Consider the following 20,517-nt stretch of genomic DNA (forward strand, 5'->3'; position numbering starts at 1 on the left):
GTTTATTTTTGTTGCACTTCAAGTGTAGGATTGTTGCTGGTGAGGTGCAATAAATATTACAAGGTTCTATAACCCAACTACCTGTCTGTTCTTCTCTATTCAACTGACTCGAATACTGCTCAGAAAATTTCGAATTCTTTGACATACAACAACTTCTTTTCAAAGAAACGGAAATAGTTACTTTCCCTCGTAACTAGTTACTTGTACTATAGAGTAATTCGGTTACTAACTCAGTTACTTTTTGGAAGAAGTAGTGAGTAAGTATAACTAATTACTTTTTTAAAGTAACGTGCCCAACACTGATCACATTAGCTAAATAGTATCACTGTTGAATCCAAAAATAAAGATCTTGTATCAAAATTCGTCAAATTTTGTTGGAATCAAAACTCGATCCAGACTCGAATCATCACCCCAAAATTCAGAATTGATTCACAATTGTGATTTTACTCATAAAATCATGTCAACATATTTTATACAACATGAGTGTATTCGTCATAAGTACCCTTTGCTACAAATACAGTAAGTGTTGGTAATGTTAATCCACAAAAAATGAGTCATCTAACATCCAGGCAGTGGAAACAAAATTACTTTATGACTGAGGGAAACATTCTTATTACTTGAATCAATTAGGAATGCCTTTTACAAGAAAGAATAACTTCAGTGAACATTGTCATAGAATTGTTTCGAAGATCTCTTATGGATTGTTAAAATAATTTTATTTTAGTTTCATCTCTAACACTCATTTGAGGTGTGTATACATTTTCAATGGCAGTGAAACTTGAGCATTCACAGCCAGTCCATCCATGATGTCAATGGCAGGCAGTGAGTTACATTATATGAAATTGAAGAAGAAAAAAAAAAACTAATAGAGAAAACAACTTTAGTGTGTTATTAAGTTATAAGTTTAGTGTTCTTTTTATTCATTTTAATTTTTTGAATTTTGTTTTTAACAACCATTTCAGGGTGTACCCCACCTACTGCCCTTAATTAGCTGGGATAGGCTGCAGCACCCCGCCGAACGTCATGCAATATGAATAAATAATTTATAAAAAAATCATTGTGAACTGATGTCCACATACATGGACCTCACATTTTGGCTCATGTTGGCCACATTTGTATAGCAAATATCAATATAAATGTTTTATGTTGTTATTTTTTATTACCAAAAATAGGCTCTAGAAAGGGGGATAAATGGCAGTAAATACCTTTTTCATTCTTGAATGCGTAGGCGGAGTTTGACTTTTGGGGCAGGGGGGCACAATATGTTGGTGACCCCAAAATGCAGTGTCAGCAATAAAATTAATTTACAAGAATATTTAAAATACCGTAATAAGTTGACAATGAGCGTTTTTTTGTTTCCCATCATTCTTGAGGGGAATTCTAAATCAGGCTGCTTTGGCAATACTTTTCGCCAAGATCGTCATCCATTGAATATGGTACGCCCGTCGGTGTCATGCCAATGTAGTTACCACTGTCAAAAATTGTACCCCCTGAGTGGAGCCATATGGAGGTAGATTTGTGTCTTTAGTATTCAATAAAAAAAACCTGCTTCAATCAAAATATATATTTTCAACCCAAAAAAAAGTCACTTCAATAAAAAAAACGTGTTTGTGTTTGAACTTAAAAAAAAAAAAACCCTAACCCTCATGTGAAAGCTATTTTTCTTTTATTCATTTTGTTTTTGTTTGTTTGATTGAAGCAACTTTTTGATTGAAGTAATGTTGATTTGTGTTTCGGCCATTTTTTGGCTAGGACATTTTTATCTTTATTAATCAATCAAAAAATTAGTTGCTTCAAAAAAATATAGATTTTCAAAAAGAAAAATCACTTCAATCAAAAAAAGAAAATTTTCAGTCGTAGAAACAAGTTTTTGAATGCAAAAAAATATTTCAGATTGAAAAATTTGCATTTGAATACTTAATTTTTCATTGAAAAAGTGATTGAAGCAATCCTTTTTGTGTTTGGGCCATATTATGATTAGGACATTTGTGTCTTAATCATTCAATCCCCAAAAAAGTTGCTTCAATCAAAAAAATATATTATCAATCAAAGAATTTTTATCTAATATATATATTTTAAATTATATGCAAAGCAAATGACTGTCTAAAGTGCTCGAAAAATAATTTCGACCCATTATAAAAATATGTTTTTTTTGTTCATTTCATTCATTTTTGTTGCAGGTTTAATGCTTTACGACTTATATATATATACCACTGTAACGCAAGCTCTGTAGCGGTTTTTTCATAGCCCAAAACGAAACTAGTAGTGCCAACGAAGAAACATGCTAAAACAATGGACAGTTTGCGCACCACGCCAGCGACGTGCAGCGATTGATTTTCAACGCACCCAGGAAAACAAAAGTTGGACTTTGAAGTGACGAAGGCAGCCAGATCTGTTAGCATGGGGCAGAGCTAGTGAGAAGTGTTTTTAACCCTAAAAATTAACCCTCTAGAATGGTGGAAAGGGTGGCATATCGTTGCCACGAAACGCAGTCTACTTAACTCATTCGCTCCCAGAACCGTATAAATACGTTCTATTTCCAAATGCTTCAGTGTCCCGATTACGTATTTATACGTCTTTTGCGTTTTTTTTTATAAGAAGCATATATAGCTTCCGCTCTAATTGAGAAACAAAGAACAAGGCTCCAAACCAATTTTAAAGCAATAAAACTGGCCACTGGAGGGCAGTAGCGCATTTTGGATGACCAGGCAAGCCGATTCCTCAGCAGTGAACGGCCGGCCAGCATTGTTAGAGCGCTGGCGGAGGAGCACAGGCGGCGCTCCGACCGGACAAAACAACGAGAGGACGCCTGGGACGCCAGGCGCTGGACGATCGTGCAAAACGAGTGAAACCCCCCGTGGAGGGACTCGCCAAGCAGACCCCGCAGAAATGCAAAAATAATCCATCTTTGTGAGACAGACAACGATGAGGGAAAAGTTTACACGGCTGACATGGCGACAACGGCGTCATCTCGGCGACAAACCGTCATCTCTCAGTAGTCATGTGTGAATAAATTGCTACTTTGCTATCAAAAGCTCTATTTGGCTGGTTGTTAATGTTATTTTGTAAAAGGAAAACATTATTCAGATGTTTGGGATGTAACTAATGCAAAAAATACCTTTGCTAAAGTCAAAGTTATGTTTGAAATGTATGCGTTTACAAAAAGCTCATTTTCTCCGTTTTTTCATCAGAAATGGGAAAATTGCTCAAACTAAGCTATTTTCTAATGCTGATTTCTAAAGAATGGAACAAGATACGAACTTACTTTTTTTTCTGCTGAAAGAAGAGAGTCTAATCTTTCTTTTGGTGGGTTCAAAGTTTATATCGCAATAGAACAGAATTTTCTGTGGGCCTTGCAAAATCAGTCAAAATCCAGAAAAAACGGCCGGGAGCGAAGGGCCTTGCTCTGGTGAAAATGGCTGGGAGTGAAAGAGTTAATCATGAACATGTGGATCAGTTGATTTTCCTCAAGAAAAATCTGCCCTTCAAAAAAGATATAGACAGTGATGAGGAATAAAAAAATGTGGAAGCACACGCATAAGTGAATGACTTTGCTGTGTATAAAGTTAAAGTAATGATTACAGACCTACTGCACTTTATTGTTGTCTGTCACTGGAGTTATATTTTATTATCAATCCCATCCAACAAAATGACGGTCATATAGTAAGCTATATATATTTTTTTCATAAAAAAATAAAACATAACATTGGTATGACATTTTTTTTGTTTAATTTAATCTTTAATCTTTTTTTATATGTTTAAAATACTGTACGAACACACACAACAAATGTTTACTACCGTATCGTTTTCACTCTGTTTCGAACCTTATTGTTCTTAAACTATCGAATCATATCAAATCGCTCGGCCTTAAAAATGTATCGTTTTTTTAATCGAATTGTAACCTGTGTATATAGATACATATCGTATCGGCTTGATGCCAGAGATTCCCAACCCTAATCTTTACCCTTTTACCTATGTAAAAAGAGTTAGTACTTCATCCACTACTGAATGCGGGAGAGGAAGTGAGAAGAGAGAGAGGCAGAGTCGGTCAGAGGGGAGACGTTGTGGCTTATAGACTGACAAGAGAAACAGAAAGTTGTAGCAGTGCAGCTTCGAGGCTCGATACAGATCGTATTTCAGCATTGATGTTATCCCTAGTCAATTTCTGTGACTAAGGGGCTACAGAAACTATCGGTATCAGTTCAGGCAGGCGTGTCGATGTCTGTGTCCTTATGTGGAAGGCGGAAGTGGAGCACCTGTGAGCTGACGTCAGAACTGTGTGAAAGAACCTGCAGCCACTCCTCCTCTCAACTCGTTCAGTTGGAAAAGTTACTCGTCGAAGTCACAGGGTACAGTATCGACTAGCGGAGCAAACACTTGCTGACAAATAACCAATTTATTTCGAAGCAAGTTTTCACAAGGACTACTTTTGGGGCTTCCCGGACAGATGAGGGCCGCCATGTTCGCGGTGTGGGGGACTTTGTTCGTCATTTTTCAGGTAAGGTTCGGTTCATTTCCGTGCTTTGAAACTTAACAAAATGTCTTCGTTTTCTGCCCGCACACTTCGTTGGTTTGGGCATATATGACAATATGGCGCCCATTCCCCTAATAATAACCCCCTAATAATTACGTCAATCAGCTAATTCAGGTGCCTATGGAAGTAATTTATGTCTGGCGAGGACAACCGTTTGGTCATGTTTTGAATACTGTTGGTGTTTGTTTAGTATGTTATTTCGAAGTTAACGTTAATACAAAACAAAATGGGCGACGTCAATATATGCTGACGTTAACCAAAGGATATATTGGACGTTACTTGTCTTAGAAGGTAGGCTACAGGGCCTCGCCCTGTTCCTTTGATGCCCCCCCCCCCCCCCCATGCGCCTCCTTGTTTGTCGTCAGGTTAACGTTTGATTGACGTCGAACCCCCCCCCCCCCTTTCAGTTTGATGTTCCTTTGATTCTTTATGTATACAATTTGATTACTTTTTATTTTTTTACTCCTATTGATGGCAAATTAGACCTTAGTGTCAATTATTTGGGAAAGGTTTGTTACAAGTTTGAAAAACGTCCCAATAAATTCCAATAAGCACCTGCTTTTGTACCTAAGAAGTCATCGACACACTTATGTGAACTGATATCTTACTTAACCCTTTAAGGTCTGGGCCTATTTTGTCTGATTTTGCATGCCTTTGAAGTTGCCTTTATATTTCAAAGACAGAATTGTTTACGATGGCCTGGTTTGGTCCCTTTTTTTGTGACACCTTGAACTTCATGTCCAAACTGTTGTTTCCTTCACTGACCAATTATAAATCATAATTTTGGGCCCAAAAAGACCAAAAATTCCAAAATCGTTTTGTCAAAATTTTTAATATTGATGTCCAATTGACAACCAAACATGCGTAACGAACCGTTTTGAAACTTTGTAATATTTATTCAACATGTTAGGATGAACATTCAACCAAAAAAATTTAGAATAAATAGTCTTTTATTTGACAATTCAACATAAACAACAGGTTTAGCCATAGGCGTTTTTTGCATTTATACATGCTCTAGTCAAAACAGGTTATATACAGCAGACCAAACAGTGAAGAACAGTGAAAAAATATACCATCTAACACAAAAAGTGTTTAGAGGCCATCTCTTTATGAGTTTAGGTATTGCGGCCCATCACCTGATGAAAACTATGTACACACAATCAAGCTTCTTGAACACACATTTATATACACAAATTGAGAAGACTGATTGTGGGAAAAAAAAAAAAAATATATATATATATATAACATTGGGGAAAAAAGTATTTTCAAAAATATTTACAATAAACAAGTTAAATTTTTTTCAGGCATGCCACTCCGAAAAGCAGTTTCGTCCTGGAATTAGACACAGGGCTACATCACAGCCCACACTTCCATGGGGTGTCGGTCCTCTTTCCACCCTTCCATTTTCATTTCACTTTACTTTCATTGTCACTATAAATGTACATGAAACAAAAGTCAGTATTTATGAAAATAATAAAGTATAAAATAAAAATATATACAGCAATAGATAATAATGGAAATCTATATGTATGACAATAGAAAGAATACTGTAGCTGAACATGTGCGCCATCCCTAATCTTCATATAGAAAGAAGACCACAAATTATACTTTGATCTGATATGCACATTTTATTATTACATACACAAACACGCACTTATATTGCATCAAAATTAACTTTGTCTTGCAATATCAAAAGAAACTTTTACAGCATTAAAAAAAAAAAAAAAAAAAAGTGAGTTGGCTTACCTCTGCTCATTGATGGCGTCACCCACGTGTTCAAATCCGTCACTATCTTCACTCGAGGACTCTTCCGAAGAAGACGATGATGACGAATTTGGACCACCCTCTTCCTCAAGTTGATCAAAAAGCACAATTGCTTGCGCTAAATTTAGTTTTCCGTTCATCCTCAAAGTCACACAAAGTCGCTCGCTCGCTTGCTTGATTCAAACGGCCGTCGCTCGCCCCCTCGCTGCTTCAGAACACTCCTGCCTCTCGTTCGGTGGAACCTCGCACGGCAGTTATATTTATTAAAAAAAAAAAAAAACGCATTTTGTGCTTCCACTGTGACTTCGAAAGGGTTCGTTTGATTTGTGTTTTTTTCATGGAGCTTCCGTTTTGAAAAAGGACAAGAAATGATGGAAATATAGACATAAACAAATGATCCATGCAGCGTTTTAATGTTTTTTTGAGAGGACAATAAAACTATAAAACTTAAATGACAATATCTCACGTTTTAGTTGGTCGATTGACTTCAAATAACAACGAGAGTAAACCGCAACTTCCGCACTTTAAAACGAGACCAACCAACGGCATGTGGGTGACGTAATTAAAACGCGAGGGTGCTTCAAAGACGACGTGCGCTGAGGACGCGCCGGCGCGTCCTTCGACTCTCAAGGGTTAAATCAACATCTCAACTAGTAATACTTTTATCTAAGTCATAACTCCTGGTTCTTCTTTGACAGTGAAGGGATTGTTAATAAATTAATGACTTTGACATTGGTTGCCATTGACAGCGCTAGACGTCCAATCCATTTGAAGTTCATTTGTTCCCACCCTCCCTGTTCAAATGGACTGGACGTCTACTAGTCATAAACTCATTTGAATTCACAGCATAAGGATAAAAAGAACTAGTGATGCACGATAATACATTTTTCAACCGATAACCGATAATTTCTTCCTCGTTCCAGCCGATAACCGATAATGTCGAGCCGATAATTCAAATAAAAGATTATCAAATATTACTGTGCAATAATAGAATTTATTGCTTTTTTTCGACATCAGACAAGGAGTAAATTCCAACATCTAAATAATGACAGTTTGCCTGACGTTGTGTAATGGTAAACTTATGGCAACAATGACTTACAGAGTAAATACCTGAGTACCACAAAAATGCCTTTAAAAGTAAGCCATTCTTAACATATAGAGCATTACTACACTGCAAAAACACACTTTCTTGAAACTCTATTCTAATCTATTGGAAATAAGTGAAATTATCTACCGGCAGTTCAAGTATATTACACTCACTTAGTTTTCTTGAAATAAAAATAGCTAGCTGAAAATAAGCTTAACAGCCTTATTTTAAGCAATAAATTACCGTATTGGCCCGAATATAAGACGGCCCTGATTATAAGACGACCCCCTCTTTTTCAAGACTCAAGTTTGAAAAAAGACTTTTTGAACACCTAATTATTTTTTATACAGAAAATAATTACAGTACATCCGAAACAAATGATTATAACAATATATTTGAAAGAAAAAGCATGTTATTTTGCCTCATTCAAGTCTTAATATCTGAACATTTGAATATGTAAACTAGTGCTGCAACGATTAATCGATTAACTCGAGTATTCGATAAGAAAAAAAGATTTGAATTAAATTTTGTTGCCTCGAGTATTTGTTTAATTAAAGTGGCGTTGTAATGGTTTATTTTGAAAATGTTTGCATTTAGTTTCATTGATTAGTGTGGATACACTGCCCTCTGGTCTGCCTCTTTTCACATGGCTGAATCCAACTGCTCCCTGTTAAGACCAACGTAAGCTAAGTTTTTGTTTGAGCTAATGTTTTTTAATGCATTCATAATTTAGTTTATAGATGTAATTAGCCATTTTTTTGTGGGAATATGTCTGAACCATTTTTTAGAGCATTGTAAAGAAAAAACTTAAGCATTTTATAGCATTTAAGCTAGTGGACCTTTTTCTATGTAAGTTAGCAGATTGTTCTTTTGTTTTACATAGATCCTCATTTTTTAAAAGTTATACTGTTTGAGGCGCAGTTCAGGTATTTTAATTTTTCATGTTCCTTATCCGATTACTCGATTATTCGAACTAACTAGTCCATCGATTAATCGACTACTAAAATATTCGATAGCTGCAGCCCTAATGTAAACTAAAGTGCAATCACATTCGTAAATGAATGGCTTCTGGTTTTTGAAATGTAAAGAAACCAATCTATTGTGATAAAACAACAAAATTGCAATAACTGCATTAACCATCAAAGTGAAGTCTAACTGTAAGTGTAGTCTTGAAAGAAATCAGAATAAGGAAAAACATTGCAATAAAACAATGCAAACTGGTTAAACTTGAGAGTAGCTGAGAGCTGTCTTGACCGAACATCGCTTCAATGATATCTGGTGCCATCTAACGTCATGAATGGGTATAATGTCTAGACCGCGAATATAAGACGACCCCCTCTTTTTCCTTCTTATTTCAATGCAAAAAACACAAGTCTGATATTCGGGCCAATACGGTATTCTGTTTAATCCTTTAAAAAACTTGTTTGTCAGAAATGTTCTTTATCCAAGAATAGGTATGGTTTGTTCCGATCATGTTTTTTTGCTCCCGATCCGATCGTTTTAGTTTGAGTATCTGCCGATCCCGATATTTCCCGATCCGATTGCTTTTTTTTGCTCCCGATTCAATTCCAATCATTCCCGATAATTTTTCCCGATCATATACATTTTGGCAATGCATTAAGAAAAAAATGAATAAAACTCGGACGAATATATACATTCAACATACAGTACATAAGTACTGTATTTGTTTATTATGTCAATAAATCCTCAAGATGGCATTTACATTATTAACATTCTTTCTGTGAGAGGGATCCACGGATAGAGAGACTTGTAATTCTTAAAGGATAAATGTGACTTTGTATATTGTGACTAAATATTGCCATCTAGTGTATTTATTGAGCTTTCAGTAAATGAAGTGCAACCATGACTGTACGTAGTGCTACCAATTGATATATCTTCTCTACGTTGGGAAATAACATAGGGTGTTAAGAAAAAGATCAATTACTACCTTGCTTCCCCACATTGCTTCCCACGTTATTTCTAATTGTAGGGAGAGGATTGTAAGGCTTTAGTAAATTCAAAAAAGGCTCCAAAGGCTGCCAAAATTCACTCTACTCAGTTTATGCTGCCTTTTAGCTTTCTATATAGGTAAAACGGCGCCATTATAGAATGACCGCGACAATGTGTGAGTGGGTCGTGCAGCGCATTTATTAATTGCGGTAAATATTTTAACGTGATACATTTTTTAAAAAATTAATTACTGCCGTTATCGGGATAGATTAGATAACCCTACCTTAAGTCTAAACTAAAGACTCTGGATGAGTGTAACATATTATGTCTGTAACGTTAAATACAATTAGAAAACGATTTAGTTAAAAAATATACAGTATACAGTGGGGAGAACAAGTATTTGATACACTGCCAATGGGAAAACCCATTGGCAGTGTATCAAATACTTGTTCTCCCCACTGTATATATTAAAAAAAGGCATGTCCGATATTTTTTTGCCGATTCCGATACTTTGAAAATGATGTGATCGAACCCGATCGATCGGCATCCCGATCGACTCTGGATGAGTTTAACATATTATGTCTGTAACGTTAAATACAATTAGAAAACGATCAAGTTAAAATATATATATATATATATATATTTAAAAAAGGCATGTCCGATATTTTTTTGCCGATTCCGATACTTTGAAAATGACGTGATTGATCGGGACATCTCTTGTTTAAAACATTATTTGGAAGCAAATTTTTCTTGATTTAGGTGATAAATGACCAGTTTTTTAGAGGTATGGACTTAATGAGAACAAATGGTAATATTTACTTCAAGTGCCGGTAAGTGTAATAATCTGGCGCATTCATCTGTTAACAAGTCTTAAACACTCAAAAAAAGATGGAGAAAAATGATCTGATTAAGGCGTTATAAATTTACAGCGTACTGAATGCATTACTGACTGACTGACTGCTTGTGACTGTGGTTTGGTACATGTTGAAATTATCATCTAACTAACCACTGTGCCATCATGATAAGCATGCTTACTTGACGTCCCTTGTCCAAATGTCTGTGGTGAAACTGATGTGATCAGCATGTTTTTCTCAATGAATGGTGGTCGTATAAACTGCATTATTTTTTCATCCGAGGCTTTGGATCTCGGGTCACTTCGGTAAAAAACGTCTCTCGTCCGACCGAGCCTGGCATCTCTTCCCGCCTGTGCTCTTCAGTCTGTCCGGCTACAAAGTGAGCACCTGCGCCAGGCCTCAGTCTGGCCGTGGTGCTTGATGAGTTAAACCGGAGATGAGTGGCAGCGGCGCTGCCGTCAAAAGCGTCTCCGATCGTCACAAACCTCGTAACTTAGCTTAGTTTGTTTGTTTACATTAGCTTCAGCCTATGCGCTAGCAGCAGCCTCGTATTTGTTCCAAAATCTTTGTGATGCAGCTTAAAATGGCTGACCAGTTTAGTTATGCTGAATGAGGATGGTTTCTTTCTGCCTCGTGGAACTTCTGCAGTGCATGTTTTGCAGATGGCAAGAGCGTCCTTTGTTACACACACAGAAAAATCAACCCATGCTGGTGACTAGGGTTGGGCATCGTTTGAAAACTGAACAATTCCGGTTCTGATTACGATTCCACGTTTTGATTCCGGTTCTGAACGATTCTCGATTCAGATTTTTTTAAGAGGCAGGGTAAAAAAAAAAAAAACTGCATGGTTACTGTATATGAAAGTCTTAACTTCTCGATGATTTTTTAAATTATATGAGCTTCTCACAGGGCTAATTTTGACTTGTATATAAATATCAGTCTTTGAATTTCAGCATTTTTTTCCCGCTCGGCGGTCAGGGCATCGAAACATGGAATCCAAATTTAAAAATTCGCATGATTCCGGGAGCATCGGAGTGTGAGAACCGATTCCCATCGATGCTCGATGCCCAACCCTACTGGTGACAGAGCCGCCCACATATCCAACTGCCTCAACCATGTCGTGTAACGCGTCACTCATGCGACAGGGGCTTCTGAGGGAGGAGGAGTTGGTGCAGAATTGGACAAAATTGCTTCGATTGCGCACATTTGTAGGCTAAATCAAGTGTATAATTGTCGGATTGCAATATTGCTTGAATTTTTTTATAATCTGGATTATCTGTGTGACGTCATAATTGCCATTATCGACGGATAATTGTCGGTAACCGATATTATCGAGCATCTTTAAAAAGAATCACATAATCGTCAGTGTCACGAAAAGAGTTAATCTTCAGAGCAAATCATTCACATGCATAGCTGACGGGTTAAATATCTTTCTTTTAGGCTTTGGCTGTAGTTTCTGCTGAAGAGCAGTCATGTGTACCTGGATTTCAGTCAGATGTGAAGGTTTTCAAAGTTGGCAGAATGAGACTTGGAAAAGGCACAGTTCTGGGCAAAGGTAAGAGCAATCAAAATGTTGTAAAACCATGCCAACTTCTGTTTTTTTGTCTGTTTAACTTGTTTTTACCTAGCGGCAGTTTTAGATTAAAGCAGGAAAACGTACAAAACCAACCCAAAGAGGAAATTTTTAAAAAAAAAGGGCAGTTTGGTTTGAAACGAGGCCATAGATCCATGCTTAGCATTCGCGATACTCTGAGGCTAAGCAAGCTCAAGTCTCAGCTTGCCTCATCTAATGATCTTTCCTCCTCTCACTAATGTCCCCGAGCCTGTTTGGCAAAGCCTTTCTTTTGAAAGCATGTCAACAACTGCAAGCATAGGAGCACTCTTTACTTGACAGCATACAAATAATATCTTAAATGTAAATGTCGGTGAATTAACTGTGTCAAAAGCAAGTGGGTCGAACAGGTTTTTACAATTCTCGAACATTGAAAGAAATGATCCAGCAGTAGAGTGGTTAAGTGTTCGCCATATACAGTAACAGCACAAAAACAAATTTCCTATGGTCATTTTATTTTTGTTGATTGCATTTTTTTGCTGTCCATGGTACGTCTAAGCACTTGACTTGGGTAGTACAGTATTGAACAGTGTCGCTTGTCAATGGCTTTTGACTTCACAATCCTCAATGAGTTTTAGTCATGGTCAAATCCTTCTCAAATAGTGTTGTGCGATACGGAAAAAAATCACAACATGGGCTGTTTTATATCATAATATCGATATGCCATGATTATTGGTGATACACAGCAATTTGACAGCCTTCCCTCCAAATCACTTCATTGAATTGACATAAAACTGACCTGCCACAAATGGTAATTATCAAATGGTGATGCAACATAAAACCATTCAGTGTAAACAGAAGCAGCACAGTAGCATACATTTTGTTCAAATGTGAAGATATCAAAAATACAAAATTCAACTAATCTATAAGTGTAGACTAAATGAACTCGATACAGCTTCTAGGACAGTTGTTTATTAGGCTATCATAAAATAATTAATATTGAAATTGTAGGGAATTGTGTTGTCTCTGTTCTGTGTGGCGTTGCTGGAATTATTGCGATAATAAGGATAGACATATGACGATAGACATATAACTACAGAAAGTGTTAAATCATTTGGGCGATAAACCAATGGTTTTCTTTTGTTTTAATGGTATTTTTTTGTTCTATTATAGTCATGTTCACTGATTGTTCAGCACGCACGAGATTTCCTTTTAGTAGTGATGATGGACGTTTTGTGGTTCAGACTGACGGTGTCGTGAAGGTAAGATATTTGATGGATTTATTCACACAGTGGGTGTTTTTAAAGGGATCCACGGTTGTAAAGACTTGTAGGCCCTAATAATCCACAATTGTTCTCTTGTACTAAAATGCTTTAAGAAACAAATAAAATATTGCCAATGATTTAAAAATCTAGTATTTAGTACATATTTTGAGCCGCTACTAGATTACAGTAACTAAAAGCATCCCATGTTGTTTTTTGTTTTGTTTTAATACAATAACATATCTTGGCCAAATGCATAGGTCTACATTTGAAAATGTATTCTATATGCACATTGTTCATTAGCCCATTCATGTGTTTGACTTGATGTCTTCTGTAAAGATGAGGTGCTCATCAACCTGTTTGTTACCTTCGCTTTGGTGCCTATTTGTGCTTGTGTAGACAAGGTGATTTCCACCTTGCATATTGTTATTATTAAGTGACAGTTTTACACTAATCATTATGTAAGACATGAGAAATTGACTTGTTGGTCGCCATTTGACATTTTCGATCCCATCGTTGCTTGTTGCATCCTTGCTTTGTTTTTTTCCATTAGTCTGCTGCCCTTGTTTTTGGAATAATTTATCTTTTGCATGTTTTTGAGTGTGTTATTTATATTGCCCTGCTTTTGCGGCACTTTGCCTTTCACCTCGGTTTACCCCCTCTTTTTTTGCGTAGGGTTCTCTTTTGGTGATCGTGTGTTATATTGTGTGTGTTTGATTAAGCCTTCTCCATGATCCCTTTTATTGTCTGTTTTGGTGTCCAACCTTGCATCAGTGTTTGCGGACTGTAACAGATACGCCTAGCCTGCACTGTGACGTCAACAACAATGGCGACCTGCTAGTTAAACTAATTTTAGTTTTTTTTTTTTTCTAAACGAAAACTTCAAGAGGGGCTATAATATAAAATTATAATAACGCATGCTGACATTTAACTTTTTAAGAACTTTAAGTCTTTATACCTGTGTTTCCCTTTAAAAACTTTGCAAGGTTTTAAAAAGTTTGTTATTAGACGGAGTGCCTGGTTGATGGTCATTCTTTTCCCCTGCCATTCAGGTGAACAGGCCAGTTTTTCTTTGTCATGGATATCCTGACTTTTTGATTCACACCTGGGACTCTCAAGGACGCAAGATGACCATTCAGGTCATTGTGCAGCACAATGGCAACCAACAGCAGAATGCTGAGTGTGATTCTGAGGTAGGATGAAGGCGTTTTCTTTTGTAATACTAATCTGTAGCTGCATTTTGCATCTTTGTGCCTGCTTTGGTCAACACAGAAATATGCAAAATGTTTGCAAGTTCTTCATTTTTTAATTTTTTTATTTTTAACAGACTGCATCCCACTACTGTTATCTGAATAACTGAACATGTTATTGCTAATTGTATTGCAATCCCCCACTGGATGCTTTAATAATTACTGCAACTATTTCAAGGTTTTCCAAATAAACTTTCTGTGGAAAATAAGGGAACAACTTCAGGTGAAGTTATATAAACTAAATTCCTCATATAAGTAATCTAAATTAAAATAAGTTTAAATGTCCATAAATAAAAGGACTAATTCACAATTAAATCACGTTTACAGTAGTTACTCGAAAAAGCCACTAGGGGGCGACCAAAGCATTACAAATACAGGCAGGCAATCATAGGACATGCCAGTGCAATGATGATTCCCAAGTTGCATTTTGCTGGTCTTTTGCAGAGATTTTTGTCTGTTATTACTTTTCTAGTTTTCTTCACGATTATTTATTTCTGGTGACGCAGTAGTTTTATGTAATGAGTTTTTAATTCATTATTTTTCAACTATTCATTTAAATTTTGCGCCATGAATGCAAATTGTCTGCTTGCGTAACAAATCCCAAGCATCTCGCTGCGGAGACTGCTCACTGCCATTCACATAATAACTATGTTAAACTGTGACCAGCCTTTGTTCATGATCAGAAGACTGCTACATTCTCTTTGGAGGTAATATGCATTATGGCCCAAAACTGATAGTGAAAATCTGATGGAGGGCTGGGCGATATGGCCTTAAGTACGTGTCACGATAAATTGAGCAGATTTACCTCGATAACGATAAATGACGATAAATTCGCCCATGCGGACTGTTATATAATTTGAAAATTTGAATCAATGCATGGAATACAAATTAACCGTTTCTCTTTAAATTTATTTACCAGCTTTCAATTTAACAATTGCACATGCAGTCTAAACATTAAGTATTAATAAAGTAGTGTGAACATTTATAACGGCTTGTATGACTTGAAAAATGTACAACATTATAAAAATCAATATGACGACTGTGCAAACATGTCATTCTAACACAAATGACTTGCAGCTTTAACAGTACACTTCAGACAACTTATTGGTAATGGCTGCTGTGACATAATTATTCAACACAAGTGTTTACGTCAAGGTTACAGGTTTTTTTTTTTTCCCAGAACATTTTTTAATACATGCACCCCCCACTCAGACACAATCAGATTAAAGCTGTATTGCTCTGATGCCAATGAAACACTTAAGATTTCATGATGGCAGAACAAAGCAAACAAATACAGAAAAATAGCTGTGGCCATTAAACTGTCATATGATATATAGGCTTCACTGTTGGATTATACTTTATGCTGAGTGCTTTACCATCATGAAAGCTTTCAGAGAAATCCCACAGAGATGCCAAATAACGCGACATAATGATTGCTACATGAAGTCTGTGCCCAGTCCACTCATTAATTTCGGCCGTTTCGACAAGGTTAGAGCCGCTATCTGACTCCCATCACGTTCATTTGTAGCCGCTGTTAGCCGCTAGCGTTAGCCTGTGGCTTGGCTACCAGAAGAAAGCGCTGAAAGCCTCCTCTCCTGAAATTGTGAGAACCAGGGAGGACAGCGGGTGAAAGCCCGTCTGGAACCCGCCAAGAGTTTACTTAATGTCGGGTGAAAGTTTGGCGAAGCTAACTTAAGCCCGACTCATCCCGTTTACTTGTAGCGTTAGCCGCTAGCGTTAGCCTACCGGGCTTCTGTTTGTTTGGCTTCCTGAAAGCCACGTGACTCCATACGTAAGCACACTATCTGCGTTCTTAAAGGGGAATGAACATAGCCGAACAACACAAAAGTGGGATGAAAAGACTATATTTTCTTGTTTTATTAAATTACCGAATTTACCGACTTGGTCAAAATTACGTCGGTCATCGTGAAGAATTTCGGTAACGGTAAATTTTCGGTTTACCGCCCTGCTCTAATCTGATGCCGATATTATCGTAGATTATATGTATTCTTTTATTATTATACATTTATACAGAGTACCAGTGATGCAGACATCCCTGTTTTGCACTTCCCAAAGTCTAATGGAGGATTAAGAAGGAGAAAGAGAGACTGGGTTATTCCAAACATTAACGTAGAAGAGAATCACAGAGGACCTTACCCGCTCAGAGTATCTCAAGTAAGAAGTCCTGTTTTAAGTATTTGTGCAAAAATATTTACAGTAGACATTAATAATACTTCGAATGTTTTTCCGCCCTTTTAAACCAACCACCTCTCCTTTACCCAGATTAGGTCCAATGAAGACGAAGTAAAAAAGATATTTTACAGCATCACTGGTCCTGGAGCTGATCAGCCTCCTGTTGGCCTTTTCACCATGGACAGAGACAATGGCAATCTTTATATCACACAACCACTCGACAGGGAAAAGCAGGCAAAGTACATGGTAAGAATCTTCGCCCCCTTTTGAATAATTACATAGTTTCTATCAAATATTTTTTGTGCCATACAATTATACTGAACAACTAAACAGACACTTTTCTATCTGTGTGCAGTTTGACGCGCATGCTGTAGCACAAGGTTCTGGAAATGCCGAGGAGCCAATGGAAATTGTTGTTAATGTAATTGACCAGAACGACAACAAACCAGTGTTTGAGAAGGATACCTTCTTTGGAGAAGTGGCTGAGGCCTCACCAATTGGTACTGTCAATGAATTTAGTTTTCAATTGCTTGTTTTTTTTTGATGACAACTTACTTTCACAACTGATCGCTATGTGGTGTACAAATAGTACACCGCATAGCATGACAGGTTTGAACAATTTTAGCGTTTTGATAAAACACGAACGCAACTCTCTCGTCGATAAACAACGATGGCACCTGCCTCGACCTTTTGTTTCCTTGTTATGACTTCTCCGCCCCATTCGGCTGTTTCCGGAATACTTTCGGAAATGTTTGTAATTTTCGATCTATTTTCGATAATTGCTCATGAATGTGATTAATTTTTTTGTTAACTTTATTAATATTTGTTATCTTGCCACATAACGGTTCTGTTGATATCTCACAGCCCCTTAGTGTTATAATACCCTTTAACTAGTTAGTTCGAATAATCTAGTAATCTGATTAGGAACATTTAATGGGCTGCAGACTAGATTTTCGAAGATGTAAAACAGGCTTGCTTAGACTGCACTTTCAAAAGCGCATTAAATGTGAATACAAAAAAAATACCCCAGTCTTTCTTTAAACGATGCAGAATTGCACTTTCATTTAAAATGAATTAAAATACCTGAGCGTAGCCTCATGGAATAAAATATAAATAAATAAATGATCTAAGAACAACAGGCTAACTTGCATAGCAAAAGTCCGTTAGCTTAAATGCTATAAAATGTTTTGTTTTTTTTACAGTGCTCTTTACAAATCGTTCAAACACATATTCCCACAAAAACGACAAAATATACCCATAAACTACATTACTATTAAATTACAAAAACTAGCTCAAACAAAAATTTAGATTATATTGGGCTTGACAGGGAGCAGCTACATTGCCTTGTTAAATTAGTTATGTCATAATCACTGTTGCCACTAAAGGGCAGTGTACTCACCCAAATCAATAAGACTGAATGCAAACACTTTCAAAACAAATAATTACCGTATTTTTCGGACTATAAGTCGGTTTTTTTTTTCATAGTTTGGCTGGGGGTGGGACTTATACACAGGAGCGACTCATGTGTGAAATTATTAACACATTATATCATTTCACATGTTATTTTAGTGTTTTGGAGTGACAGTGATGGTTTGGTAAACTTGTTAGCATGTTTTTTATGCCAGTTATTTGAAAAACTCTCAATAGCTATGTTACGTTAACATACCGGCCACGTTCGCATTCCGTTCTTCATGCATCATGTAACATTATCATACTGTTCACTTATTCAGCATGTTGTTCTCTATTGTATTTTTATTTTAAATTGCCTTCGAAGATGACATATCTGTTCTATGTGTTGGATTTTACCAAGTAACTTATACTCTGGTGCGACTTAAGTTTTTTTTCCCCTCTTCATTGCGCATTTTTGGGCTGGCGCGACGTATACTTAGGCGCGACTTATAGTCCGAAAAATACGGTATATTGCTATTCTAATTAAACGAATACTCGAAGCAGCAAAATGATTCGATGCTTTTTTTCTCATCGAATTACTCGAGTTAATCGATTTATCGTTGCAGCACTTAATTCACAGCCAGTACTCCCACTCTGATATACACTTAAGTATTGCTGTATTTATTTATTTATGTTGCCCTGAAATATTCTGTCATTGAGGAGGACCGTTTTTGTTGGATTTTCACGCACGCAAAAGTGCAAAATATAAACATCGTTTATTTTTCTGTTAGGTTTTCCTACTTGTTGTATCGGAAAATAATTTGACAACCCTGGTATCGACAATTGTATCGTAAGATAATGGTGATAAAAAATCGTATCATATTTTGAGACACCCAGAAGTTCCTGCTTAAACTGTAAAAACACAATTTGTGGCATTAGTAAGTCGAATATATTATTTTCCCTGTAAAACAGCATTTCGGGGTTGCCAATTTGTAATACCAAGTTGTCATTAAACATGACGTAGGGTACCTAGTTTTAAGTTTATTACAGGATTAATAAAGAATAAATGAATAAACCTAACAAATCTATCTAATCATTTTGAACAAGAAACCATATGAGTCCAGCATTAATCAAGTGCATTTTTAAAAATTGATCCCAGATTAAGAAAAACATTTTTTTTAAAAACCTGGTCATTTTGTCATCATTCATAATGACCTCTGTTCCTCCTCACTTTCCAGGGTTTGAAGTTGTAAAAGCGAATGCCACAGATGCGGATCAGCCAGACCATGACAACTCTGATCTCCGTTACACTATTTTGAGCCAAGATCCAAAGTTACCCGTACCAAATCTTTTTGCCATCAATGAATTTACTGGAGTAATTCGAGTCAACGCTGGTGGCTTAGACAGAGAGGTGAGGCCTTTCAATAATTTTTCAATTGCTTATTTCAGCACTTCTTATTGGACTGTATTTAAAAAAATATATTTGCTTTACTGTTCTATCAGTATTGGCCACTTTTCTTGAGTCATAATTGTTTGTCTTTTCACAGAAATATCCTAAGTACACGTTGACAGTACAGGCAGCTGACATGAAGGGAAATGGGCTGACTGGAAATGCAAATGTAATTCTCACTGTAACGGATAGTAATGACAATGCTCCAGTGTTCACCAAGAGCTCGGTGAGTAACCTATGAAGTGGGAAATTCACTTGTTAAAATTTCAGCATGTTATTGTACTGTAAAATATTTTAATGTGTGCTACAATACATGTAGCGGTCATTGTTAACTATTTCACATATTTTCATTTTCCGCAGTATGAAGCTTCAGTTGAGGAAAACCGAAAGGATGTAATTGTGCTAAAGATGACCGTAGAAGATGGAGATGATGCTCATTCTCCAGCTTGGAATGCAAAGTTCAGGATTATTAACGGTGACACCGGAAAACATTTTTCTGTGGAAACCGGGTCCAACAAGAATGAAGGAATCCTCACTACTGTCAAGGTATCAAATGAAGTGTCTTGATTGGACATAATGGTGCATGACCATTCCCAGATGGAATGCAAAGCTAGAAAAGCACCATTGTTTTAACATATTTTGACAATTAGTGTTAGGGATGTCCCGATTAGGGCTGCAGCTATCGAATATTTTAGTAATCGACTGAAAATTATATCGATTAATCGAGTAATCGGATAAAACATATATATTTTTAGGTGAAGAGCAATTATAAATATACATGAGAAAACAAGACATTTCATCTAATATTTAACCATTTCAGTCAGTCTTTATTTTCAATGTACATTGTTGAAAACGGCAAACAATTGCATCTCAGATGTAACTAGAATTAAAAAAAAAGACTAACTCACTGCTTTCACTCAAAAATCTTTTAGATCTTATAAAAAAGAATATATATATAATTTCTTACCTAAACATGCCATTACGCTTGATAACACACATCAGTTAAAAGTTAGGTGTTTTCCCCACGTCTTTCAGTTAAATTTCTATTTGTGTCAAGCTATTTTTAAGTGTTAAGTTTTAAGTTAGTCTAAACTGTAAGTCCTGATAGGATTTTGAGTTTTTTCAGTGTTCAAATAAATGTATGATACCTGCTGTATTGGAGCACATTAGGGACCAGTGCTATTTGGTGTTTTATCCAGCAATGACTACTGAGCTAAAATTGACAGTTAGCA

At 36.5% G+C, this 20,517-nt stretch overlaps 1 protein-coding gene across 1 annotated transcript in view; it reads left to right on the forward strand.

Moving 5' to 3' along the window:
• The first annotated feature begins 4,155 nt into the window (after positions 1–4,155).
• Positions 4,156–20,517, forward strand: part of cdh1 (cadherin 1, type 1, E-cadherin (epithelial)) — a 29,305-nt gene continuing 12,943 nt past the window's right edge. Inside the window, exons 1-10 of the mRNA XM_057847559.1 lie at positions 4,156–4,498; positions 11,630–11,744; positions 12,915–13,003; positions 14,056–14,196; positions 16,288–16,428; positions 16,537–16,692; positions 16,802–16,946; positions 19,074–19,246; positions 19,383–19,511; positions 19,646–19,831. Of these exons, the coding sequence (XP_057703542.1) occupies positions 4,448–4,498; positions 11,630–11,744; positions 12,915–13,003; positions 14,056–14,196; positions 16,288–16,428; positions 16,537–16,692; positions 16,802–16,946; positions 19,074–19,246; positions 19,383–19,511; positions 19,646–19,831 (1,326 nt within the window). The 5' untranslated portion in view covers positions 4,156–4,447. The remainder of the gene's footprint in view (positions 4,499–11,629; positions 11,745–12,914; positions 13,004–14,055; positions 14,197–16,287; positions 16,429–16,536; positions 16,693–16,801; positions 16,947–19,073; positions 19,247–19,382; positions 19,512–19,645; positions 19,832–20,517) is intronic.

This window comes from Corythoichthys intestinalis, chromosome 10 (assembly GCF_030265065.1).
Source record: "Corythoichthys intestinalis isolate RoL2023-P3 chromosome 10, ASM3026506v1, whole genome shotgun sequence".
In the NCBI taxonomy this organism is placed as follows: Eukaryota; Metazoa; Chordata; class Actinopteri; order Syngnathiformes; family Syngnathidae; genus Corythoichthys; species Corythoichthys intestinalis.